Below are 27,994 nucleotides of genomic sequence, written 5' to 3'. Positions count from 1 at the left end.
GAGGCCAGTTATTATTGTTACTACTTGTATTAGCCAGAAATTTTCTTCAGGACAGGGAGGGGAGAGTGATCTGATCGTACACGCGTTGGGGTCCCACCTCAGTAAGGATGGAGTGATTCACTTTCGATTGATCAAGAAGTTACGCTGTTTAATCAGAGCAAAAATTTTTCTTGCGTTGCTCGCAGACGTCCAGAGGTACTACATCCACTCGCCGCACCATGGCATCAGCCTTAATGCGCATTAACACTTTGGCGCTTCTACTGCTCCTGCTTGCTCAAGTGTCCACATCGTGGAAACCTAAGTGCAGAAAGCTGAAGAGTTCTATCACTGTCGACTGGAAACGGGTAATGTGGGGGAGTGGAGTTCCAAAGCCAACGAGCACATCAAATACATGCCCACACCTTACCCCCAAACTAGTGGTCTGCACGAAGCCAACTCTGCGACATTTTGACTTCTAAATGAGTGGTTCTACGATTCATATAATAGTGGCATCGTTTTGTGTTGTCAAGCGTCTGAAAAAAAAAAATCTCGCTCGACTAAAGTAATCTTCTTTTTTTTCAAAAAGTCAGTCGCCCCGATTTTTCAAAAAACTCAAAATATGTGCAGTGGATGCCAAGCGCAGAAAAATCTGTTCTTTCTTTTTGTCAGTGTTTCGGTAGAGTTCATGATGTAAACGTTTCTGACAAGGTCACGGCTTCAGCCAAAGTACAGATCGCAACTCCGCGGACCCAAAAGTACAGCTACAACTGTAACTTAAGAGCAAAGATTTAATAACCATGGCACCAGCCAAGAATTAGTATTTCTTCTAGCGCAGCCTCACAACGCATAATTGCTTCAATGCAGTACATATGTCAGACATGCGTACTTATGTTGAACCACTCGATTTGGACCAGGGAAAAAGAAATCATGGCGGCAACGACTGGTCCACAAACTTCTTCTCGTGACTGTAGACAGTGCAGACGACGAAAATTCAAATAGCCTCGTCATAACACCCTTTATTTCTACGTTTGCAGCTCGACAAGAAACTCTGGGTGCAGTCTTTGGTTACCAAACCTTACAAGGCCACCCAGTGCGTCTCAAGGTGTTATCGTGGCCTACAAGGAAAAGTTCGCTTTAGGGGCATAGGAGGGTAAGGGCTGCACATCCAACATGCACACCTATGGCTATGCACTGTCTGAAGTTGATCGTCGGACTTAAATTCAGATAGCTGGCGGACAACATTCTTTCTAGTTATGTAGCCTCGAGGCACTATACAGTCGGAAAACACGAGATCTGGTCATGGTGACCGAGCATAGGCGTGCGCACAAGGGGGGGCAGGGGGGGGGGCGGCCGCCCCCCTTAATCACCTAAGAGGGGGGCGCAAAATCTGCCCCGTACATTGACCGTTCTAGTCACCTACGAGGGGGGGGGGGCGCAAAATCTGCCCCATACATTGACAAAGTAGGGTGGGGGGGGGGGGGGCGCTGCGATGAACCTTCGCCCCCCCTGATGGGGAACCCTGCGCACGCCTATGTGACCGAGTACTGTTCGAAGACTCCGTATTCGTGAATGTTGTGGTCAGGGGCGTAGGTCTCCATTCACCCGGAGAAGCGGTTGGACGATGAGCTTACTACGCATATTGACGGAAGCACAGAAGCAACTCCTTTGCAAAGGCGCGTGCAGTTCCCCTAATACCACCTTATCCACAGTGAACATTCAGATGAAAGAGACAGACAGAGTAAGGATGAAAGAAAGGCAGGTAGGTTAACCACGGTTGAGCCCGGTAGGCTACCCTGCACTGGGGAAAGGGGTAAGGGGAATAAAGGTTAGCGAGAGGAGGAGAGAAAAGTGTCTGTTGCCGTCGACGTAACGGCAGTTCTGCTCTTGACATCACAGACGGTGAGTCAGTCTCATGGCTGAAATTAGAGCAGCGCATTCGTTGCTTTATGCAACTTGTATGCGCGGTCCCACGCACCCGAAATCTTGTCGTCGGTGAAGCCACATGGTGGCGCTGCTAGCGTTCTCAAGCAAGGGACTTGAAAGAAACGTAGGGCAGATCCGCCCTAGTCGTGCGAACACTGAGGTAGCAGCGGAGCTGCTGGCGTTCCCCTCCTCCTCAACCTCAGATCCTTGTTTCTCTCTCTCTCTCTACTTCTATCTTTCTTTCTCTATCTTCCATTTCTCTCTATCTCTGTGTTTCTGGCTTCCTCTTTCTATCTTTTTCGCTCGTCCTCTATGTCTTTTTATTTCTTTGATTCTCTCTCTTTCTCCCCATCTTTTTCTTTCTGAATTTCGTCCTCTCTGCTTTTCTTTCTATCTGTTATATGTTTTGCGCTCTCCTCCTCTTCTACCTCCTCACCCTTACATCTGTCCTCCTCTCCCTCACTTCCCTTTCCCACCCACCTTTGCTATACTGTACTCTACAAGGCTGTGCTGTGCTCTGCTAGCCGCTCGCCTTCGGATGGTTTGTACGCGATTTCGAATCTCACCTCGCGAAGAAATTTTCCCCTAGAAATTCTCTCTTTCCCTATCTTTATTCCTCTTTCTTTCTCTCTCTCTGTACTCGTTCTCTCGTCCATCAGAGTTATACTGTCCCGCGTCGGAGAAATCGGCGCTTGTGTTTTGGGAGCGAAGCAGGAGATGACGATGATGAAGAAGAGGACGAAGAGATAGCGTGCCGGTTCATGACGAAGTTTTTCTGGTGACACCGCACAAGCTACGGCGAGCTACAGCAGCTTTGCTGTTAAAAAGCAAGAACGCTCTCTCCGTTTTTTCGTACCAAAGGTCCTAATTGGAAATCGAGGACCAGGTTACAAGGAGTCCACGATGGGCAGCGGCGATGTGCCGCTTCAAGTGCGAGACAGTAAGAAGTACGAAAACTTACCCAAGCTTGCATCCTTCGGCATGTTTGCTGTCGTGCCCAACCAGCATCGATTCGTGAATACTGTTTGTGGCGTCACCTGACGACGGCCATCTAAGCCTCTCCAACACTGACCTTCTTGAAGCTGGAAGGACAAAAATCTTGTCAGGCGGTTTCCCCTACGCAAAGAGCTGTCGTCATATCTCCTTTTTATATTTTTCTATATAATTATTTTTTTCTATAGCTAGTTAACTCTAGAACGCGTCATGAGGTCTTTGTGCATTAGTTAGACATTGACGTAGTCCTAATGACTTTGTGGTGCCTTAATGCATCTGCCGTTTCCTTTCCGAGAATATTGTAGTCAACTGGATATCACCACTGGTCAAGCTACATGTTTTCCTTTACCTTCACTTCTCTATTCTGTTTAAATACACAACATTGAAACACCATTAGCGTAAGTAAGCAGATCTGTTGTGATTACTTAAACATTGTTCATCCGCTAACATGTATGCCACGAAACATGTTCAGCGAGGCTAAGCGGAAACACAACACCAATCCCAGGATTTGGGATGGATGGATGGATGGATGCTATGAGCGTCCCCTTTGTAACGGGGCGGTGACATGTCTGCCACCAGGCTCGGGAAAAAAAAAAAAACTACCTTGTTTCATGTTGGCCTAATACCTTATCTACATTGATTAAATCTATGTTATTATACCAAAAAATACAAATTCACGGTCTATCTCTCTGCCTCTTTAGGCAGAATGACCTTATTATTCCCCCATTATTTATTTTTGTTCTTTATCTCTACTTTTCTGCCACCAATACTCTAACCGTCTCTTACTTATTTCTATCGCGGACATGTTCAGCTTTCCATTGTTGTCCCTAAAACCCAAGGCTTCATGTAGACTCGTGCCCACACGTATACCTGGGTGAATATCGCCACATTCAATCAGTACATGTTCCATCGTTTCCTTAGTTCCCCCGCAGCATGTACATTGTTCTTCTTCGTTACTGAATCTCGCTTTATAACTACGCGTTCTAAGGCAGCCCGACCTTGCTTCAAACAGTAAAGCGCTTCCCCTTGAATTATCATAAAACCTTTCCCTCCTTATTTCCTTTTTTCCCTTTCGGTAGTTACTCAGAGCCGGCTTCTTTTCCATCGCTGCCATCCAATAAGTCCCCTCCGCCTCTCTGACCTTCCGCTTAATGCTCCTTGTTGCCATATCGCCCGCACTGCTAGCCGTATATTTACTGGTGAGCCTCCTAGTTCTTTTTCTCCACTGCGTGTCAACACTTTTTCTATACAAATACCTGAAAACCTTCTCTGCCCATCTACTCTTCTTCATTTTCCTCAGCCTCTCTTCGAATCTCATTTTGCTCTGAGCTTCCCGCACTTCAAAGCCTGTCCATCCCATATCACCCTTTACAGCCTCATTTGTCGTCTTCCCGTGAGCGCCCAACGCGAGGCGGCCCACCGTCCTTTGATTTACATCCATTCCTGATTGTACCACTGACTTCATGCACACCACTGAGTTCCCAAATGTAAGCCCCGGGACCATCACACCCTTCCACAGCCCTCGAAGCACCTCGTACCTATTGTACCCCCATAATGCTCTGTGCTTCATAATTGCAGCATTCCTCTTTCCCTTTGCTACCGATGCTTTCTCTTGCACCTCCATATATCTATCCCCCTCATTTACCCATACTCCGAGGTACTTGTACTCGCTTACCCTCGGTATTTTTTGGCCCTGTATAAAGACCGCATGGTCTTCGTGATCATTGAATACCATCAATCCACATTTTGTTGCACTAAATTCTAGTCCTTGAGCCTCACATTCCCTTCCGCATATATCTGCCAGTCGCTGTATATCATCTTGACTGTCCGCAAATAAGACAATATCATCAGCATAAAATAGACCTGGAAGCTTCTGCTCAACCATCGTGCCGACCTGTTTGTGTGACAAATTAAATCCAATGTTGCTACCTTCTAGCGCTTTTTCCATCCTCACCATGTACAGCATGAATAACAGCGGGGACAAAGGACATCCCTGTCTCAGCCCCTTGCTAATTTCAACGCTGTCCTTGCTACTTATTCCTTCCCATTCTATACAAACTGCATTTTCTCGGTATATTTCCCTCAAAAGCTGTATACAGTCGTCACCTATGCCCACTTCTTCCAGTATATCCCACAAAATTTCCTGATTAACGTTGTCATACGCCCCGGTAATATCTAGATAAGCTACGTATAAGGGCCTGTTTTCTATTTTCGATATTTCTATACACTGAGTAAGAACAAACAGATTATCGTCTAACCGCCTGTCGATTCGAAATCCATTCCGAAGTTCTCCCAAAATATCATTTTGTTCCACCCACGCTTCTATTTTTAATTTTACTGCCTGCATCGCCAACCTGTATAGCACCGATGTAATGGTTAGCGGTCTATACGATCGAATGTTATCCTTTCCTCCCCTGCCTTTATATATTAAGTTCATTCTACTTTTTCGCCAACTGTCTGGTATTTCCCTCTCCTGTAAGCACTTTTCTACGGCTTTCAGCAGTGCTTCTTTAGTGTTATGTCCGAGTTCGTTAATGAGGCTGACGGGAACCCCATCTAAGCCCGGTGTAGTGCGCTTAGGAATTTTTCCTTCGGCTTTCTTCCCATTGAAATTCTCTAGTACTACATCTTCGTCGGTTGCACTCCTTTGCGTACTTTTACTCACCGGGGGAATCCCCTGGGCGACCTTTTTAAACGAATCGGCTGTTATCTTTCGGATGTAACCTAGCGCTTCATACCCTTCCAATTGATTTCCTCCTTCATCTACCATATGTTGTTGCATTGTGACAGACTTCCTACCCAGCGCTTTTAGGTGGCTCCAGAATATCCTAGGCGCGGCCTTCTTCTTTTCGCGAATCTCTGTCATCCAGCGTTCACTTTCACCTTTAATTTTTGCCTCGACTAATTTCTGCACAATGGATTTTTGTATATTGGATTTTTGGGACATCTGTATATGGCGCCATCTCTCGGCGGCAGCAACGGCATCCTGTCATAACTGAATGGAAAGTAGGCGAAAAAAAATCATATCTGACGAAAAATGGCTGTTACCAAAGAAGACTCTCGGTTATATGCAGCGGAGACTTACTGGAACATTGGGGTGAAATTGCAGTATCGCACTACAAAGCGTGTGGCTTCCCAGGACTGTTGAACACCGCTCATTAGAAACACATGGGGCCCCATTGTAAAATATTACTCAATCTGGGAAGCCACGCGGTTTCTAGTGCGACACTGTAATTTTACCAGGATGTTCAAATAACTAGCTTTTTTTTCGTCAGATAATATTTCTTTCGCCTATTTTCCATTCCGTTAGGGCAGGTAATCACTGTCAACGACGAGAGATGGCGCTACGCGCACATATGTCCCCAAATCCTCGTCATCTGTTTCTCTTTGTTGCGTTACGCGTAGAGGCCGGTGAAAATAATCATGTTCATATTGCTCCACAGAAATGACGTGCAAACATGGCACATTAAGAGGGAGTACGAAAATGGATGGCATAACAAGGACACAATTGGATTTAAGAAAGGTGAGCCCGTCATTTCCAGTTGCATGCGATAGAGTGAAAAACGTGCAAACTGAAACCTCCAAATCCATACGATCGAGCATTTTCTTTTAACAGCGAGGCTGTAAAAGCTGGCTGTAAGACGTCCGTTAACGAAAAACCCCTGCTGCGCCGTCACCATAGCAACCGCTACAGTTCCTCACACCGTGGCTCATGGACAGCGATATCAACACATTCAGAGTGGCAAGCTTTGCGCGTATTCCGGATCCGCCCGTTGCCATCTCTTGGCTGCCGCTTCTTCGGCCAGGCACGCTGGATCCAATAGCCGCCGGCGTTGTGATTCCCTGACTGCAGCACGACGAGCTGAGAATGAACCAGCCTCGCCTTGCCAAGCTTTGCGTAACTTAGTGCGACCTTCCCGCATTTTATTTCTTTCGGCGGACGCGAGAAAGGTTAGCAGTGAAATCTGCAACGTTGACTTATATTGTGTGCCTAGATACTCTGAGAAAAAATGTAGTCCTTTGACCCTTTTCGGGTAGTCCTGACTTGCCCCGTATTCGACTCTCTTTAAAGAGGCGCGTCAACTTTCTTTTGTAGATCATCGTACTCTCTTCGGAGAGTCATGTGACTCACAAGAGAGTTAACGTGCCTCTTTAAAGAGAGTCATATACGGGGCAAGTCGGGACTACCCGAAAGGAGTCACACATACCCCTTTTTCTTTTTCTTAGAGTGTAGCACCATGCAGTACGCATTCGGAAGCAGCCACCTTTTAGAAATTGTGACGCGGGGAAACACTTACAAGGGTTCACCTAAGCTAGCAAAACGCACGCACTGACCTAGTTTGAGCTTGTTTTCTAAATTTTCGCTTGAACTTACCGTCACCGAAAATGTACTCAGCCCTGCTCACTCGGCTTGACAGCGACTGGTCTGTCTGAGTGAGCCTGCACGTAAGTGAAACTGCGAACTATGATGGGTGTGTGTGTGTGCTCTGCTCTTGTAAAAATTTCAGCGTTCGGTGTAACGCCAGAACACCAAGAAAATGGGGAACCAGCGCTAGCGGCGTGCTAGAGGGAAATTCATACTTTCCAGTTCATTTTGCGTGACAGTATAATCTACTGCCATTTGAAACAATGGCACGGAAGTGGAAGCAACTTGTACAGCCTGTTTGTGCTTATGTGAGCGTGGGGTGGCCAGGACAAGCTCAAGATGTTTGATCAACTTCTTTTAGCCTGATCTCCCGCAACATTTTTAGAGAGCAGCTCTTAGGCGCCCGTTCCCTCATTGAGCGGCGTCGCCGTTGTCGTCATCAGCGTCACTGATAGAGAGAACGAGGACGAAAGAGAACGAACGCGGAGTCTGTCGGTATCACGAGCCACTGACCTCTAACCTCGCTTTCTTCCTCTGTCACGCGCGCTGGCCCCTCGGTCGGTGCTCGTGCGCATGCCCGGCTGGCACGTCCACTGCGGCTGGCTTCGCTTGTCGTAGCGTGGGATGTCGGCGTTTTCTTTGGTTCGCGACGCCTGCAACGCACATAGTGGTGTGCGTAGCATATAGTGGTGTGTTCTGCGGCAATACGAAATGAACGTTACATTGCTACAACTGCGGGTAGCCAAACCTTCAAACACATGTTGACGTTGCCCCAACACGAAGCTGCGCTCAGAATTCGCATTAGGCAGTATCGCGATCGTCGGTGAATTGTGTTATTGTTGCAAAATTAATTACCTAATTAATCAATGAACTTGCCACCACCTCGACGCAACACCAATGGCGATCCGAGTCGAGGTGACTATAGTTGTTACTCCGCCCAGAAATGTCCTGACTAACCATAAGTTTAGCATGCTTCCGGATAAAACGGCAGTTCTGGCGAAATTCTGCGTGCATAGCAGGCACTACATACAGCAGACTGCCGTTCTGTGCACAGGTGTATGAAGCACTTTGTCGTGCACTAAGTCAACTGTGTGAGCCCTAAACTGTTCGCAGATTATCAGGCGCAACGCAGAATAGACTACAGAGGGTCCACATAGCCTAGCAGCTTTCGCAACTAATCCATCTGCTCCCTTGGGAGCAAGAACCAAGTATCGTTTCTGGGACGGTATTATGTGCAAATAGACAAATAAATGCTCCTTTGAATTCATCCACTGTAATTTCTTGTCGATGAGTCCAAATGCCCTACGTCCCGAAACCTAAGAGGCAATAATCAATGAAAAGTTTTACGTCAGCACTCACACGGCTGTCTGTGTGTAATTGTGCTACAAAATCCACCGAAAAATTTCCTTACAGTTTAACTAAGTAACTTCGTGGGTCAGAGGCCTCGATTTCCCTGGTGAGTCACGAGCGACTGCATAAGCGAAGTTCAATGAAATGAGTTCGTTTCGAAATCATTTCATCGGAAATTTCGACCACCTGGATATCTTCAAAGTGCACCTAAATCTAAGTACACGACACTTTAGCACTACGGCTCCATCGAAATGCGGCCGGGATTCGATCCCGCGACCTTCGGGTCAGTAGTCGAGCACCATAACCACCAGACCACCGCGGCGGGTGAACTGCAACTAACCTGACATACGGGAAAGCTTGGCACGGCCCATACCACATACAAATAGCGACAATTTGTTTCTTCGCAGGTTATCAGCCACACACGTATCAAATACTGGACACGGACTACAAGACGTTTGTGGTGGAACATATGTGCGATTACTGTAAGTATTGCTTCGAGCATTCCATGCTACTAAAAGATGAAAACTAGGGGTGTGTGAATAGTTTAAACTTTGAATATGAAACGAATATTTTTCCTGTTTGAAGCACGTTCAATTCGCAGGAAGCGTATTCATACTTTCCCAAGTACTCGGCCTCGGCCGAATGTGCCCTTAAAAAGGTGGTGGACTGTTATGAAGAGGGTTGAACTTAAACTGAAGACGACGCAGCGAGCCATGGAAACGAAAATGATAGGTGTAACTTTCATGGACGAAGACCGCAGAGTGGGTCAGGGAACAAACGGGTTTTATAGACGTCTTAGTCGAAATGGGGAGGAAGAAATGGGCATGGGCCAGACATGTACATGTAGACAAGATGACCGCTGGTCAACAATAAGAATAACAGACTGGATTCCAATAGAAGGCAGGTGTGCTAGAGGGAGACAGAAAATTAGTTGGGAAGATGAGATTAAGAAGTTCGCGGGGATAACGTGACCGCAGCAAGCACGGGTCCGGGTTGATTGGCCGAACATGGGAGAGGCCTTTGCTAGAGCGTACTAGAACAGGGGAGTGCTCGGAACGAGGTGCGAAAAGTGAAGCCCAAGCATGGTCAATCCGCTTGCGGCGCTGCGGTCGGTAGTCTGCAATGTGTCGTCGTTTAAGAGTTGCGCGCGACTCCGCCGAAGTGGTGCAGGGGTAGAATGCCCGCTTCCCACTCAAAAGGCCCGGGTTCGAGTTGCAGCTGTAGATGGTGGGTTTTTATTCTTAGTGTCACCTTTTATACCTGTATTGGTTTTCCTTTGTTTCTTAAAACTAGCTTCAGTTGCTACGTGTTTGTTCAAAAAGTAACGCAAGATGTGAAGTAACATAGAAAAAATTTGACAGTGAGCGCAGTTATTTGCAGCGCCACCACCCGGTATTAATCAAAAACGTAAAATATGACCTCCGAGATTTTCGTGAATATGAGACTCGAAACGAGATTTCACATTTTACGTTACTTTTTTGTAGCAATACGCAACAACAGAAGCTAGTTTTAAGAAACAAAAAAAGAGCAACACAGCTATAAATGGTGACATTAAGAATAAAAACCCGCCATCTACAGCTGCGATTCGAACCCTGGCCTTTTGAGTGGGAAGCGGGAATTCTACCCCAGCACCACTTCGGCGGAGCCGTGCGCAACTCTTAAATGACGACACATTGCAGGCTACCGATCGCAGCGCCGCAGGTGGATTGACCTTGCTTGGGCTTCACTTTCTGTACATTGGTGCTGCGGCCGTTCCGAGCACTCCCCTGTTCTAGCACACTCTACCTTTGCCCTGCCGTTAGGCCGATGATGATGAAGGGATGCTGAGTCCACCTAGTCGCGAATCTCAACGTATACAATATAACGTCAGTTCACTGCATTAGACGCAGCAGCCTGCGAGCTTACCTATGCTCCGCGCGTTTGTGTAGGCAGTGTTTTCTCCGAAGTCATGCAAGCCTCCTTTTGCGACTACCACCGGTGACGCTCCGGTGGCGGCGTTTTATCGGCCACGCAGAGCGTCACGTTGCCGCATGTGCTGCCGTGCCTCGCCGTGCTGGACGATAAAGAGGCGAAGGCTGCGCAGAAATGTTGCACAAAGTGTGTTGTCACGTCATCTCCCCTCCCCTACCCCATCTAGCAGAATGTAGAGCCTTGAGGGTTTCTAAAAATTCATGAAGCGTAGTCCATAACATGTAGTGACTGCAGCGGGCTGTGACGTCGGTAGCTTTGGATGGGCGCCCGAATGTGTTCTGGGGTTCGCTGGCTCATCGGAAGTAACGTATGCGCTGCCTTCAGCCGATCTGTAGAAACGCGGACATTCTGTCCATTCACGTGCAGGGTGAAATTTTTATCGTCGCGATGGACAACCCGGTAGGGTCCGCTGTAAGGCGACATGAAAGAGTTACTGCATATACTGCCTACGGAAGGGGAATATATACAGTAACTGCGGACTGTGTCGTCACGGAGGAAAGCGCGTGCGTGCATGTTGCCAGATTCTTAAAGGTGAAAAAGGTAGGCTTTGCAGAAATGCGCAGACGCTGCGCCGTGCTCCCTCAAGGGCTGCGGAAATTAGCGTCCTTTTCACTCCCCTAACCACTACCACCACCACCAGTAATGCGCTGTAGTTGGCAGGCGGAGGGCGGTGATGGCGCGTCGGATCCGGGCCGCGAAATCGGTGAGATGTAATGCGGCGGTGGGCGATGATAGTGCGGCAAGAAATTCACCTGAGAGACCGAGTGGTTCCCCCGTAGAAGAGCTGTGCGGCTGTAGACTGAATGTCCGGCTTGAGGACGGCGCGAAGATCTAGGGCAACGGCTGGAATGGCCTCGAGCCAGGTTGAGCCCGGGTGACAGATGATGGCTGCTCTGGACTGCCGCCGGTGACGCTGCGGTCTCTTATCGGCTACGCTTCCCAGCACGCAGCCGTGTCTCGCTGTGCTGGATGATGACGAGTCTGCGCAAGCGGAAATGTTGCGGAGACTGTGTCACCGCAAGAATCGGACAAATTCGAATACAGTAATGACTTAAAGGTAATAATTGTTGGGGCTTGGCGTCCCAAAAAAACACGATATTGTCACGTGGTCGTGACGTTGACGAAGGCAGCAGTCGGCGTGTTCAAGGCAAAACTCTTTATTTGGGCGAACTTGTGCCGGGGAAACGGAAAGTCAAACTGTAAGCAGGCAATACGAGCATTACACTGATAGCGGCTAACGTAGCGTCGGCCGTCGATTAATCTGATATGCGGTTTAGGCGCGCTGGCATTTATGCATGCGGCTTCGAACATTCGAGCCTTATCGCTCGTGGCCGTGTTAGTTCCAGAATAAGCTCAACTGTTCGCGTTTGCTAGCGCAAGCCTATAAGAAGATTCTAAAATAGTCTGGAAGGTTTCCAGACATTAGGTGCGCGGCTTGCGCAAGGCAGCGGATACGCATGCATGAAAATAACAAAAGAAGCGCGCGTGGCGATCTGATTATGAGGGACTCCGTAGTGGAGAGCTCCGGAAATGTTTACCATCTTGTGTTCTTTAATGTGCTCCTAAATCTATGCACACGGGCCTCTAGCAGGATGCGCTGTTGATATGCGTACTTGAATGATAATGGGCCTCTACATATTTGAAGAAATCTGCGCTTGTCCACCCACCCTTCCTCGCGAACGAGCTTTTTTTCTCGCAGCCTTTTGCTTTCAAATAGGTCTCTGACGTTTTGCCTCCGTCGAAGTGCGGTCGCCGCGGCCGGGGTTCTATCTCGCGATCTTCGGCTTAGCGTTCAAGTACCATAACCATAGGCGTGCGTACGGGGGGGGGGGGGGTCAAAAGGGGCCAAGGGGGGGGGAGGGTCGCCGCCCTCCTCCCTAGTGACCTAAGATGGGGACGCGAAATCGGCCCCATACATTGAACCCCCTAGTCACCTAAGACGGGGGGGGGGGGTCGCAAAATCTGCCGTTGTGCATCGCACGGGCAACTTAGCGATTCCCTTGGCGCTCAACTGCCACTGCCTCGGCAACCGCTCGCTTGCCGAGGTGGTGGCGCCCTCGGCAAGCGCGTGGTTACGGACACGGGCGGCGGCGGACAACTATACGGCGCCAAAAACGGCCGTTGTTGTGATGTCATGACAGCTTTCGCCTCAAAATACCACATAGGAGAGAACTTCACGTGATTCCACTTGCTTCTTCAAGCCAACCTCCGCTGACGGCGCCCTTCCCGCTCTCCGGTGTCCAACGCGCGGTGCCTAGTGGGAAGAGTTAGGCCTTCGTAGCGCTCGCAGCATAAGATACCTCATCCAGTTTAAAAATACTATAGCTTTTGTCTGTCACGCGTATAGGGCTTATTTCTCAATTATATTGTTTCTTGACTGAAGGCTTCAATATTGTCGCGCGGTTGTGACGGTGAAGCACGCAGAACATCATCTGGTACAGATCAAAATTCTTTATTGGGCGAACTTGGGCCCACCGATACATAAACCCAAATTACAAGCAATACGCGCTGTACCGTGATAGCGGCGGGCATGGGCGTCGACTAATCTAATGATGATGATGATGACTTCTTGCTGATGGCGCTCATGCACATAGGAATAGGCTAAGAGACCGGGCGGCAGGATCTTTGAGATAAATACTTATGAAACTAAAGACAAAAGCTGTAACTTTAGACTAAAAAAACATAGCTTATATTAGAAAATTCCATAGAGCAAATAATCAGACTATCAGATGTGATGTTTGACGGATGTAACAACGGGTCGTAATTAATAATGAAAATAAGCCAATATACACTAGCATGGTAATCTTTTTGTTTCTTGTATGTAATCAAACACTCCAGAGTGGACCTCCCTGTGGCTATAAACTAATGTAATTCCTCCAAATGATAAAAGTTGCGCAACATTGATTTGTAATCCTAACTTTTGAAGGGGAGCGACGAGACATCTTTTTCTCTGATTAGAATACCGCTGACTAATCTGATCGTCTGTCAGATGCGTCGGCTTTTTCACGTTCCTTTGTCGAACCTTCCAGTATCTTCGCTGGTTCTTGCGTTACCTCCAGAACAGGCTAAGACACTCGGGTCCTGCGCGTAATCTTACACAAAACGCTCTGAAACAATCGAGAAGCTTCCCAAACACTGCAGCGCGGCCTGCGGCGAGTGGTGCTAGCAGTCTTTGTCGGTGAAACCGGATCAAACCAAGATAAAAAATCACAGCATATCCACGGAGTGAATGATGATGAGTGGGCGAAGCTGCGGAGGGTCATCGGTAAACCGTGAATCTTCCGTGAATTCTGCCCAGTACATCATCACCGACGTGAGATCGGGCGCGTTTATACTAAAGGTTCGATGAGTTATGACGACTTGCAGCTCACTTTAATTTTACATGTACGCTGTGAATTTTCATTGTTTAGAAAACCATTGCTTTAGAAAACATCTGGCGTCTTCCGTTAAGCAGCTGGCGTCTTTTCGTTTTGCTTTAGAAACATCTGGCGTTCTTTCGTTTTGCTTTTAGAAAACATCTGGCGTCTTTCGTTGGTTTATTTCATCAATCAACGGCGTTTTGAACAAAATTTTTATTGTTTAATCACGCACAGGAGAAATATCACCAGGCACTACCTTGGAGGTAAACAATGGCTGCTAATGGGAATGAGAAACAGAAGAAGTCGGCTTTTAGCTAACACTTACACTTCTACTTCTACTAACGTTTCCTACTGGAACATGCCAATGGCTGCTAATGGGGAATGAGAGACAGAAGAATTCGGCTTTTAGTTAACGCGCACGCTGCGAATTTTTATTGTTCAACAACGCACAGGAAAAATCTCCCACCGGCACCACCTTGGAGGTCAAGATCTGGTACTAGCGTTACGACTGGTTACGCACTACGACTACGACAACTACGAGGGACGAACGGGTGCCGCTTTAAGGAGCTTCGCCCCTAAAAAATGAAGGCGCGTGACAATGTTCTCGCGTGACGCTCCCTCCTAGTCATTTCTCCATCCTTTATGGCCAAAGAAGTCGCTTTAAACGAAAGCGACCTCAAGCGGCTGAACAACGACCAATTCAGTCGCGCGACCGGGAACTCTATCAAACATTGACATTTGAATTTGCTTTCAACAAAACTTCCTAATATCTTTTCTCGTTCTACACGTTCCGTTTGTTACAGGGCGTGGCGACGTCGTCTCGGTCATGTATCACAAACCAGTGAAGAAGATCCCGGAGAGCGTAATAAAAAGGGCCAACGCGGCGATGATAAATTCCGGATTACGAGCCCGCAAGGTGACTTCGACGGACTGCATGTTGAGTGGAAAAGGTCTAAGCGTAAAAATCGAGCCATGGTTCATAATAGAAATTAAGGCTCTCGATGCTGACACAAAAAATGAATAAATCGAAGAACATTAGTAAATTCATTCTTTTGCAGTCTGCATCTTTCACATTCAAGCTTTGTCAACCAAAGACCCATAAAACGTTTTGATTAAGTCGTTCTCTACAACTCTCTACAGGAACGCAGAAGTCCACACTGTTAAAGAGGACATCGTAGCTCGTGATGGCTGCTTGGCGCCACCGCCTGCTGCAACGATTTTCGCGCAGGCGCACTGCGCGTTGTTAGCGCTGGTCTTTGGTGCCGTTGTCAGATGAGAGGAGACGCAGCACCTGGAGGCGCTTTGTCCCAGAGTTTTACGATACTCATCAAACCATCATCATCCGTACGTATGTCCCGGCACGACCTCCACCCCGGGTTGTGGAGGGGAAGATTTGTTTCAGGCAGACGATCCTTTCCCGGACGCGGGGGCTACCGCTCGACGCAGAGCGCCTAGCAGACGTAGCCAGTCTCACGGCCCCATGCATGAGAGACTTCTTTTGTTCTCGTCGGACAAGGGGGCTGCAGTTTGGTGCAGCAACTTCAGTCGCCGCATGCAAAACAGACGTACCCAAGAAAAACCGCACAGCTGGGAGCCAGCGTGGTCCTACCCGGACAAGGGGGCCGCCGTTCGTCGCGACGAACCAAGTCGCCAAGCACAGAACGAAAACTACCGACACCGACCTCGTGGGCGGGGCCCAACAATGCGACTGGATTGCTCGAGCGCATGCAAGGCACGGGTAAGCAACAGCAAAGAGCTCGACCGTCATCACCACGGTGAAGCAACAAACGTCGCATGCACGTGGACCTGCTCGGGCCGTTGGTTCCGCAAACGCAAGTGACTGGCCCGCTAGGCCAGGTCGGGATACCTTGAAGAGTCGTGTCCGCTACCGCCTGCGGCCGCGCGTCGATTCGCCGCGTGTTCAGGCGACGAAAGAGCAGCACGCATGATGCCAACTGCGCCTGCGCGAAACTCATTGAAACCGCCAGCCCGCGGTGGCGCCTACCGGCCACCACGAGCTCCGATGTACCATTTAACAGTAGACAGTTGTGTACAGTGCCTCTAGCGTGCGCAACTCTAGCAACAAAATTTCGCGAAGTGTCTGTTTTAAGAGTGGAGCCATGGCCCGTATTCTCAAACGATCGCAAAAGGCGATAGTGACGTTGAATCTGATGTGTTCAATAACTAAAGAAACACTTCCGTGTGACGTCATTGTTGCACTGGTCACCAAAAGGCGCTTGGTGACGTAGAATCTGATGTGTTCAATAACTAAAGAAACACTTCCGTGTGACGTCATTGTTGCACTGGCCGTTGGTGTTACGAATGTCGCACAACACAAGAGTAAGTGTACCGTGCGAGCCCAGAGCGACCCGAGTGCGGCGTTTCGCGCATATGCTGGCTTCTACGCAGCGACCAGGCTTGGCTGTGGCTACTTGATATATAGGACGTGTTGAAAGTGCTTTCAACGTTTTCTTTTTTTTGTGTGATTGTTTAGTGCACAATATGATACTTCAAGAATGCACCTTTTTGTGAAATGTGTTTTCGTTGAGAGTTTAACACGGCGTACTCAGAGAGTTCAGCTGTTGTGTGCCGCCGCAGCGATATCGCCTCAACATCTCAACATGTTGCCGGCGCGCGATAAACCACGTCAGGAAAGCACGGTTCATGTTCCTGGAACGTTCAAACCACGAAAAAAATTCGGCAGATCCCACGCACTGTGGGAATCGATGTAATGCGAAGCAGCCAGCAAAGAGCTGCATACATCGCCTTGTTTGTCTTTGAGCCAAATGAAATCATTCATGCCATGGCATCTAGTCCACCATATATCGCATGTTTGCCATGCACGCATGCATGCACAATCTAGTATACACCATGCTAATGAAACGCATATTCTGGTATATATAATGCATGACCTGTCGCTTATGTTCATCACGCACTCGTGTCGTGCCGTACCAATTTCGGTATATATCCAGTTAACAAAACGGCCGGAAGCACACCATGACAGTGGCATGTAAATCATACCGTACACGACATGCATAACATGATTCGCATGTTAAGACCTCTCATTTATATTCGTCATACACTCACATCGCGCAATATCAATTTTGGTGTATATCAAACGAGCGAAATGGCCGCTAGTGCACCAGGAGTATAGCATGTAAATAATGCCATACATGACATGCATGTCATGATTTCCTTGTTAACACCTTTCATTTACGTTTGTCATACAGTCGCTTCGCGCAATACCAATTTTGGTGTATATCAAGCTAGCGAAACGGCCGCGAATGCACCATGAGCGCGGCATGTAAATCATGACATACATGACATCATGTCACGGTTTTCATGTTACCACCTGTTATTCATGTTCGTCATACAGTCGCGTCGCGCAATACCAATTTTGGTATTGGCCTCGAGGAGTTACGGAGTCGCCCTCTGTCGGGCGCGCCTCGATTGCGTGCTAGGCAGGATACCGCCGGCGCGCTCCCCATAGGTTCTGCTGTCGGCGCTCTACAAAAACACCTCGCGGAAGCCCTCCAGGGCATTTCTGTAAGTACTTTCGAAATGAACTGTGTTCTTTACTGTCAAAATAATCATTTTCTATGAACTGAAAGCACAAGATAGTCTACACTCGCTGTCTCTTTGCAGAAAACCGAACACCCGCTTCACGCGGTCACCGCGTTGGAGAGCCCTGAACCGGCTTCTTGCGTGAAAGGTAGTAACTCGCTGAGTGCAAACTGTGAAATATCTCGTTAAAGTAGACTGCCTGTATAACCAAACGGAGCATAACAGAAAGAAGCCTCAAGCCAGCGATCGCACGGGTTCGCGACGACTGACGGTGCCTCTGCATGTATGAGCGTCTGCATGTATGTTCGTACTGATGGTTTCGCTTTGCTATATATATATGTATACGAGCGCGTTTTGGCACCGCACTGTGAACTTTAGGCCGCAAAATATGAGAATTTGTGAGTAAACAAACAACTACTGTTGCGCGGACGCTATCAAAGCAGTTCAAAAACAATTTCCTTACAACTGCGGCGTCGGTGCGCATGGCAACTTTGTGATCTGCCGTCCCGACGATTCAGTGTTTTTTCTTTTTTTCTTTTTCAGTCTAAATTCGGGTACGTTTCAATGTCATTTGACAAGTTGTCTCGCACTGCGTATTGATCGGTCTTCTCAGCGGGCAAATGCCGCTGCTTCTGTTTCTTTATTCAGCGCATTCGTTTCGTTTGGTGCTCACACACAACGTGAGCAAATGCGACGCCTTTTTTTAATGCTCCTTAATTATCGTTCCATTTGCATTCCAGTGAACTTGCCGCTCTCTGTCATCACAAATTCATAGACCAAAGCTTCACCACATCGAGATTGCTGGTGGAAGAAGAACCAGTCTACGAGACAGCATGTAGTAGCATGCGACGCCTAGGAAAAGAAAGAAACTACAGTAACGTTTGCCGGACTTGTTCTGCAAACGTCGGCTGTGAACTACGACCCACATGAACTTGAAATAGCGGTGAATAAAATAGAAGGTATTGCAGCAACCAGCAGCCGCAAAACAGGATAGTAATTATTTGGCGTGTACCCCAGCAATTTTGGCAGCAGTGTCGTGTCTAACGCCAACAAGGTGGCATCTTTCAAATGAGGCTCCAAGAAAATACATGGGATTGGCCGGTGGGCCGATCACGGAGGCAATGCAAAATTTATGTAGCTTATGAAGCAATGCATGCCTCATCAAATAGGAATGCATGCCTCACCCGTCGGCGTCCCGCGTCGGCGGCGTCAACACGAGTGATGCAAAAAATCGTCACGTGATAGTGTCACGATATGACGTCATCATGACGTCACAGATCGCCAATATATGTAGCGTCATTATGACGTCACATAATGTGACGTCATATGATGACGTATTCACACGTCATGGTCGCTTTGCATTGCCTCCGTGATCGGTCACGGAGGCCGTGCAAAACCGCGTTAGGTGCAGAACGCTTTTGGAGGGGGCGCGGGAGAATCAGTACATCGACTGACAAGAAGATGGCTTTCGCCTTCTAGTCATCTTTAACTAATGCATAAGGGACCCTGTGCGTTTTTTAATTTAACGTATCTAAACAATGACTTGCGCATCTGCAGCCGATTTTGTGGACGCTGAGCACGGGGCCGACGATCAAGAGGTCGCATTGGAGGGTTCTGAGATGGCATCGCACGTGGTAAAAGGTAGCGCTTTTACCATCCTGTGGCAGATAAACATCATTTTCCGGCGGGAAGCGCGCGCGAGCCATCGTCTCAGTGCGCGCTGTCTGCTACTCACCGAACATCGCAGGCCCGACGCAGTAACAAAAGTCTTCGTCGCGGAAGTGCTTGTTGCACACAAGACTCGTAACGGATGGCTACTTGCCGGTTCTTCGCTTTACAACCCATGCTTCACGCTGTTTCTTGTCCCGCGGTTACCGGTGCAGGCTGACACTGGGCTCCGTTGCATAAGCCCGGCACTGCGGCACCGAACGGTAGAGCCCCATGTTCGCCGCCTTCGGAGGCAGCCACTCTATTACAATGGTTTCATTTGAGTAGAAAATGAGAGAAAACTTCCGAGTTTGAACAGACCGCAGCGCATGTGGGACTTGAAGCTCGTTTTCAAAGCACGCGGCAGTGCGCCACAAGCAGCCGACGCGGCCGCTGAGACCACGTGATCCTGCCAAGCACGTCACGCCGACGGTGGCGCCGGCGTTTCCAGTGGTGGGCCTCGAGGCCAATATATCAAGCGAGGAAAACGGCCGCGAATGTATCATGAGTGTGGCTTGCAAATCATGTCGTACATGACGTGCATGTCATGTTTCCATGTTAGCACCTCTCATTTACGTTCGTCATGCAGTCGCGTCGCGCAATACCAATTTTGGTGTATACCATGCAAGCGAAACGGCCACGAATGCGCCATAACCATGACATGTAAATCATGACATACATGTCATAGATGTCATGGTTTTCATGCCAGCACCTGTTATTCATGTTCTTCATACAGTCACATAGCACAATACGAATTTTGGTGTATATCAATTGAGCGAAACGACCGCGAGTGCGCCATGAGCGTGGAATGTAAATCATGTCATACATGACATGCATGTCATAATTTTCATGTTACCGTGTGCAGTTATGTTCGTCATATGGAAATGTCTCGTCATACCAGTTTTCGTATATATCCCTTTATTTAAACGGCCGCGAGCGCCCAGAGACCATGTCATGTAAATCATGCTGCACATGACATGCGCGTCATGGTTTGCGTGTTAGGACCAGTCATTATGTTCGTCATGAATTCTTGTCACGCCGTGCCAATTTTGGTGTATATGAAATTAACGGAACGGCCGCAAGAGCCTAAGGTCGTGGAATGTAAATCATGCTGTTCATGACATGCGTGTCATGATTTTCATGATATGACCTGTCATTTATGTTCGTAATAAGGCCATGTTATGACACACCAATTTTGGTATACATCCGATTAACGAAACGGCCAGGAGAGCACAAAGTCGTAGGCGGATAGATAGATAGATAGATAGATAGATAGATAGATAGATAGATAGATAGATAGATAGATAGATAGATAGATAGATAGATAGATAGATAGATAGATACGCTCAAAGTCGCAGAAGTTCGCTGAGAAATGCTTCGCATTTAAAACGCGCGCTGGCAAATAACGAACACTGAAAACACCCCAAGGTAATGCTCGCTGAAAGCTTCAGCGTAAAAAAAGTTCTGCGCAGATCCACCGAGGATTGAATACTAGAAGCTACCGTCTATGTCACTGAAACGCTAGACTTCACCACCAACCGATGGTCATAAGGTGAGTTCGTTTATTCCAGGCATATGTCAGGAGCACCGTCACGTCGACGGAAATACTAGATGGCGCTCTCACTTTTTTCCGGTTTTGCTCGATAGCCAATCGGCGCGCACCAAAGGCGATACTTTTGCGATCGTTTGAGCATACGGCCCCGTTTAAGCTTGGCAAATCTTCGATTTGCCTCGACGTAGAGTCATGAGTGCGTGCAACGCAATAACTCGGCCGGCGTGCGTTCTCTTCGTCCTCTTCTTCACCTTCTGCTTCGCTCCCCGAACACGTGCCCAGGCGCGCGCTCTCCCGATGCACAGAGAGATACAAAGTAAGAGGGAAAGAAATAGAAAGAAACAGACATAGAAAAGAGTTAGGAAAAAACGATAGATAGACAGAAAACGGAAAAACGAAGCTAGATAGAAAGAGAAACAAAGAGAGAAAGAGAAATTGAGAGAGAGGAGAAAGAAAGGAAAGAAATAGAAAAAGAGAGAAAGAAATAGATAGAGAGGGAGTAAGAAAAAGAAATAAATGCAAAGAAACATACAAAAAGAGATAGAACAAACAGATAGAAAGAGAAAGCGAGGAAGAAAGAAAAAGAACAGAGAGAGATGAAGAGGAGGGCAGGGAGTTTAACCAGATATTGGCATTCGGTTCGCTACCCAGCACTGGGGTGGGGAAATATGGGCAAGAAAGGGGGTCTAGAGAGATATAGAAAAAAATGGGGGAACGCACATACACACAGGATAGGAAAAAAAACACAGGAAGGGCGTTCTAATGTTCTGATTACAGTCGTGTGTCCTGTCGATGGCGTAAAATTCTTTCCTCCGACAAAGGTCGGTCAACCAACTTGTCGAGCGCGTTGCAAAGGGGTGGTCGTTGTGCACCATACTGTGGGCAGTCGCAAAAAATGTGTCCAATTGTTTCTTCGTTGCCACAGTGGTCACAGGCTGCGGTGTCGGCCATCCCAATGCGGAAAGCGTAGGCGTTGGTAAACGCAACGCCCAACCACAGCCTATACGAAAGGGTCTCTATCTCGAATTTCCGCTCACGGACAACGCTAATTTTTCACTCACAATCAACGACGCCGACGCCGACGCCGACACCGACATCGGAATTTCTACGAAACGAGCCCTTTAATGCTATCGCGTTAATAAAGACATAGATAAATCGTCCCCCTTCTAGTCTTCTTCCGTGTTTATCATAACCATCATCATCAGCCTTATGTCCACTAGGGAACGTTCGTCTCTCTCCATGATCTCCAACCCACACTGCCCAGCGCGAGAAGATTCTATTTTATGCCCGCAATTTTCTTAATTTCGTCGCACCGCCTAACCCTTTGGCATCCACAACCACGCCTCCCATCTCTTCGTATCCAATCCGATGTTCTGAATTACCATCTGTTATCTGTCCTTTGACTCTATCTATCTATCTATCTATCTATCTATCTATCTATCTATCTATCTATCTATCTATCTATCTATCTATCTATCTATCTATCTGTCTGTCTATCTATCTATCTATCTATCTATCTATCTATCTATCTATCTATCTATCTATCTATCTATCTATCTATCCAACCTATCTATCTATCTATCTATCTATCTATCTATCTATCTATCTATCTATCTATCTATCTATCTATCTGTCTGTCTGTCTGTCTATATATCTATCTATCTATCTATCTATCTATCTATCTATCTATCTATCTATCTATCTATCTATCTGTCTGTCTGTCTACTCTATCTATCTATCTATCTATCTATCCAACTATCTATCTATCTATCTATCTATCTATCTATCTATCTATCTCTATCTATCTATCTATCTATCTGTCTGTCTGTCTATCTATCTATCTATCTATCTATCTATCTATCTATCTATCTAACTATCTATCTATCTATATATCTATCTATCTATCTATCTATCTAGCAGCTCCGGGAATTTCATTAAAGATTATCTATCTATCTATCTATCTATCTATCTATCTATCTATCTATCTATCTATCTGTCTATCTATATATCTATCTATCTATCTATCTATCTATCTATCTATCTGTCTGTCTGTCTGTCTATCTATCTATCTATCTATCTATCTATCTATCTATCTATCTATCTATCTATCTATCTATCTATCTATCTATCTATCCAACCTATCTATCTATCTATCTATCTATCTATCTATCTATCTATCTATCTATCTGTCTGTCTGTCTGTCTGTCTGTCTATCTATCTATCTATCTATCTATCTATCTATCTATCTATCTATCTATCTATCTATCTAGCAGCTCCGGGAATTTCATTAAAGATTATCTATCTATCTATCTATCTATCTATCTATCTATCTATCTATCTATCTATCTGTCTGTCTGTCTGTCTATCTATCTATCTATCTATCTATCTATCTATCTATCTATCTATCTATCTATCCAACCTATCTATCTATCTATCTATCTATCTATCTATCTATCTATCTATCTATCTGTCTGTCTGTCTGTCTATCTATCTATCTATCTATCTATCTATCTATCTATCTATCTATCTATCTATCTATCTATCTATCTATCTATCTATCTAGCAGCTCCGGGAATTTCATTAAAGATTATCTATCTATCTATCTATCTATCTATCTATCTATCTATCTATCTATCTATCTATCGAACAGCTCCGGGAACTTCATTAAATATTATTAGCTATCTATCCATATATCTGTCGATCTAGCCGCCAACGTCTGGACGCTCTCAGTTTCCTTAACTTGGTATATCCCAAAATTGAGTGTATGACGCAATGCCCACTCCCGCAATGCGATGGTCTTGTCCATCTCACCCCCTTCTTCTCGACTGAAATTCTGGGTGCGCTACAGAGTCCACCTCTCTGTTTAAGTAAGTAATATTTAACCACCTTTGTTATTCTATGCCTGTCTTTAAGTAGTAATGCTTATTATAATCTGTTGTACAACCTGTTCGCTTTTTTCATCATCCTTCTTTTTTTTACCCCCTGCTTGTTGTTCGGACTGCAGTATGTACTAAAAAATGTTGGAGGACGCTTGAGCTTCGCCTCAAGAGTAGAACGCGATAGCGTCATCGGGTCCGTTCGCATAGCCTCGCTTCGCTTCTCATTGCTCACCCCAACCAAGCCGCAAGGAAAGGAACGTCTGTATGCGTTACATTCATCATTTCCAGCTATCTTACAACGCCTACTGCAAGTACACTTGGGAAGTGCCCACTACGCCATAACTCTTCCTTTTGCGAATCAGCGAAGGGCCCACTACGCATCCCTATAAGGCAGCACGCGAACCTACGCAGCTGCTCACCTTGTTTATGTTTTTGCTGCTGCTCATGATGATGAATTATGTCTGAGCGCTTTGTAATGGGTGGGCCTTTATTAAACTTCTCACTCTGTGTGCAATGCACATGTCTTGACGCTTGGCGCGATTCTACACCTCTGCCACGAAACATTACATGCGTTAAGGAGACTCCGCGTATTACGTTACATTCGTATAGGGTTTTATCGGAAGCAGTTTCAAGCAATGGCTTGGCTCTGCTGTAGAACATCCGCTGGTCACGCAGAAGGCCTGGGTTCGATTCCTGCTCCAACCGAAGTTTTCTATTATTTACTCATGTGTATCTCTCTCGAATTTTCACTCAAGGACAACGCTGTACGGAGTAGATGTAATGATAATGAACGTTCAATCAGTGAACGATATATATGTGATAATCAAAACAAATTATGGGACTTGTGAATTAATTTTGCTGTTTACATTAGAGTGATAGTTAATTAGTGAATGTTGGCCGTCGATATAAAGTGCCCGGTGAAATAGCCACACCGCATGGCTCTCGCCTTCGAGTCGTCTTAGGCGAATGCATTAGGGACCCTGTGAGTTGCTTAAGTATTACGCCATCTGGTCACAAAAAAATTTGCTTTCAGTGTTCGTGTCGCGCATGGTTGCAGTAGTTTCGTACAAAGTATTCTTCATAGAACTGTACCTTCGGTAAATTCACCACTGCAGCCTCGTGCCATCAGAGGAAGAAGAAGATCCTCGCAATCCAGCAAGGCTCGACCGTCGCATCGGCCTCACAACTTGACGAACCTCTTTGTCCAAGGCCATTCCTCCGAACAAAGCGAAGCACGCATGAACAACGAGGCCACGACAAAGCCAAAACGGGCCAAGCCTCCTCAAGAAGGACCTTCCGCGAAAGAAAGGGTGCAAATGCCCACGCCAGGTGCGCTTACCAGCTCCCGACACTACCGCGGAGGCCGACCAGGCGTCGTAGTCGTTTCCACAAAAAGAGAACCCAGTGCACGGCAAAAGCGGCTGGAACTATCACAATCGTCGAAGCACGCACAGCAAAGTCCCGAACCACTGGCCGAAGCCACCGTGAGCGCCAGCGTAACACTCGACAACGACGGCAACACTTCGACACCCTTGTCACCCTTGTCACCCTACAAGGACCGGCGGTGTTCGGCGGGACAAGCCGATACCCCTCCTGCCGCGCCCATCCCCAGTGCGCCACACGGTGGCGTACATGGGCCATCGAAGAGCCCGGAGCCCGGTTCCGACAGGGTCACCGCTGTCATAACATCCGTCGGAGCCCAGTCGTCCCAGCGGTTCACGCCACCGGACACCAGATCGCTGAGCCCGGAGCTAACCGGTAGCCCTCCGAAAATCAGAGTCCTGGTCTCTCCAACCGCCGGGTCACCGAAGGCACAGCCCTACGACGGCTTCCCGGGGGTGAGGACCTACATAGGTGCTCCGGAAGTTATCGTCTTCTCGCCTAGAGGTTCGCTCTCTGGCGCTGCGACACCATTGCCATCACCGGACGCTGGACTCGGCCGAGGTCGTCAGAAGACTGCTGCCGAATTGCCTAGTGTGGTGGAAGGCGCAGGGGTCGACGAAGCCGCACTGATCAACGGACGGAGATGCCCGACACTACTTCAAGTGTGGGCGCTCTGCGTGGTAGCCGCTGCGACTCTGAATCTTCCGGTGGGGCTATTCATCCTTACCTACTTTTCCACTGACCACGGTTTCAGACCCACAACGCTTCCGACAACCGGTAGGTCGACAGTGTCGTTTTCCGAATTTACATCATCTTCCGTCACCACACAGGACCCCTTCCCGGGAGTCCCGGCAAGCTGCATTAGACCAATACCCTTTAATAATCCCAACGTTTCGCTACCCTCCATCAGCTACACGCCCACGGGATTTCGACGCACTCGACACCAGATCTTTTGCGTCTTCAACGTCTCTCGCCTGGGACGCGCCAACTCCATGACACCCATGGACATGCCCCTCGACTACTGCTCCTCCATTGTGTACTGGTCGCTCGGAGTCGTCGCCTCAGGTGCCGTGGAGAGCCGCGTCGATAAATTCGACAACACGGATGTCGGTCTATACAAGTGGAGGGACATGCTAGACCTTCTTGGTTTTCACGACACCAAGATCATGTTGGCCGTCGGCGGATACCCTCAGGAGAGCGTCTTCTTCTCAAGGCTGGGTCGAGACTCTGGTGCTATGTCGCGCTTCGTCGCGAGCCTCATGAAGATGGTCTTGAAGAGCTCCGCGAACGGCATTCTCATCAACTGGGTCGAGCCAGAGCCCGGATGTGAACGGCCCGAGGACTGGACCACACTGCTTCGGTTGATTGACACCATTCGGCGCGCGTATCGCCTCTCCGGTGCTGTCGTGGGCTCCGGTGACATCGCGGTTGCGATTCCGCAAAACGACTCTGTGGCAAAACAAGTGTTGGGTATGGTGGCCCACCGCGTAGAATGGGTTTTCCTTCAGACGCACCTTCGGGGGCCTAACCAAATGTATCATAACGACAGCTGCCGCAGCTTGGCCCATTCGCGCAACATTATGGTCAAGCTGTCACTCGATAGCGGCATCCATGCCGACAAGATCTGCGCCGGCTTTAGCATGGCCCCGTTTCTGGCGCTTGGGTGGACCGTCCAACGACATTTCTACCTCAGATGGTTTTCCGGCTTCATCTCACCAATTACGGGCCGACCATCGACGACGTCAATGGTGAACGTTTGCGCAAGCGTCACGGATCCACCTTGCCAGGCAAGACGCGACGGTAGCTGTCTCACTTTCCGCAAGCGTGACCAGCCAGGCAACGCCTCTTCTCTTGCGCCATTTTACATCTTCCAAGGGCGAGACTCGATGTACTCCTTGCTCTCCAAAAACGGCTCCACTGCGAAACTTTGCGCCGTCGTGTACGACCTGGATGCCGACAACTTTCGGACAGCGTGCCCTGCACTGCACGCGGGCACTTTCGCCGGTCTAAGACACCTCGCCAACGTCACGATGGACCCACAACGTGCCAGCGACCTCGAGCGGCAGTCAGTGTGTCCGTAGACGACATCCTCGTAGGAATTATTCGGGCTCTATAAAACAATGTTTGCGGTAATGATTCTGCGCAGTGGTCATCTTTGGTCGTCGGGAACTTCCTTCTCCACAGTGCTCCCTATTTACGTCGTTACTTTACAACCACGCTGCGAGCGAAATTATGCACCTTACGCAAGCGCGACCAGCCGGCCATCGCAAGCGTGACCATCTTTCGCAAGCGTGACCAGTGATTGACGTTTAAACTTTTTCATCCGCTAAAATGTCTGCTCCGCAAAGAACGGCTCGCTCGTATGTTCGGTATAGCTGCAGTTTTTTATTATTAAATACCAAGCATTTCTTGGCGAACCAGTCACTTTGACCATATCTATCTATCTATCTATCTATCTATCTATCTATCTATCTATCTATCTATCTATCTATCTATCTATCTATCTATCTATCTATCTATCTATCTATCTATCTATCTATCTATCTATCTATCTATCTATCTATCTATCTATCTTGCTTTCTTCTGGAGGGCGCACGACTTTAGCGATCGCCGAACATTCTTATCATAGACACCTTCATTTTTTTCATTTTTAGTGGACCGTAGGCGCGTAGTGGCGCTTGCCCAATCACAAAGAAAACAACGAGGGGGACTCTTTGGCAGGTAGTATTACGAAAAAGCAGAAAAAAAAGTAAAAGAAAAAGGGAGAAGGCGCGTGTTGCAATTAGTTACATAAACATGCAGGGCGGCAGAAAAAATGCAAAATGGTTAGAGGTTGAGGAGCAGTTATACAAAAAACAGATAGGCGTTTATGCGGTTACAGAAACACTCCTTAGAGACTGGGAAGAGCCACCACATATGGACAATTATGTTTGGGAAGGGTACAACAGGATCATATCAGAAGGAGGGC

General features: G+C 47.7%; 1 protein-coding gene across 1 annotated transcript; it reads left to right on the top strand.

Annotated features, from left to right (window-relative positions):
• The first annotated feature begins 218 nt into the window (after positions 1–218).
• LOC125759450 (uncharacterized) lies at positions 219–24,834 on the top strand. The gene is made up of 6 exons (XM_049418237.1): positions 219–344; positions 1,014–1,129; positions 6,339–6,418; positions 9,019–9,093; positions 14,745–14,916; positions 24,759–24,834. The coding sequence occupies exons 1-6, from the start codon at positions 219–221 to the stop codon at positions 24,832–24,834; spliced, it is 645 nt and encodes a 214-aa protein (XP_049274194.1).
• The last annotated feature ends 3,160 nt before the right edge of the window (positions 24,835–27,994 follow it).

Source organism: Rhipicephalus sanguineus, chromosome 8 (genome assembly GCF_013339695.2).
Source record: "Rhipicephalus sanguineus isolate Rsan-2018 chromosome 8, BIME_Rsan_1.4, whole genome shotgun sequence".
NCBI lineage: Eukaryota > Metazoa > Arthropoda > Arachnida > Ixodida > Ixodidae > Rhipicephalus > Rhipicephalus sanguineus.
Note: the sequence above shows the minus strand (reverse complement) of the source record. Positions and strands in the feature narration are given on the sequence as shown.

Coding starts and splice junctions, on each gene's coding strand:
- LOC125759450 (XM_049418237.1), top strand. CDS start 219: ATGGCATCAGCCTTAATGCGCATTAACACTTTGGCGCTTCTACTGCTC. Junction 1,130..6,338: donor CGCTTTAGGGGCATAGGAGG/GTAAGGGCTGCA, acceptor ATTGCTCCACAG/AAATGACGTGCAAACATGGC. Junction 9,094..14,744: donor GGAACATATGTGCGATTACT/GTAAGTATTGCT, acceptor CGTTTGTTACAG/GGCGTGGCGACGTCGTCTCG.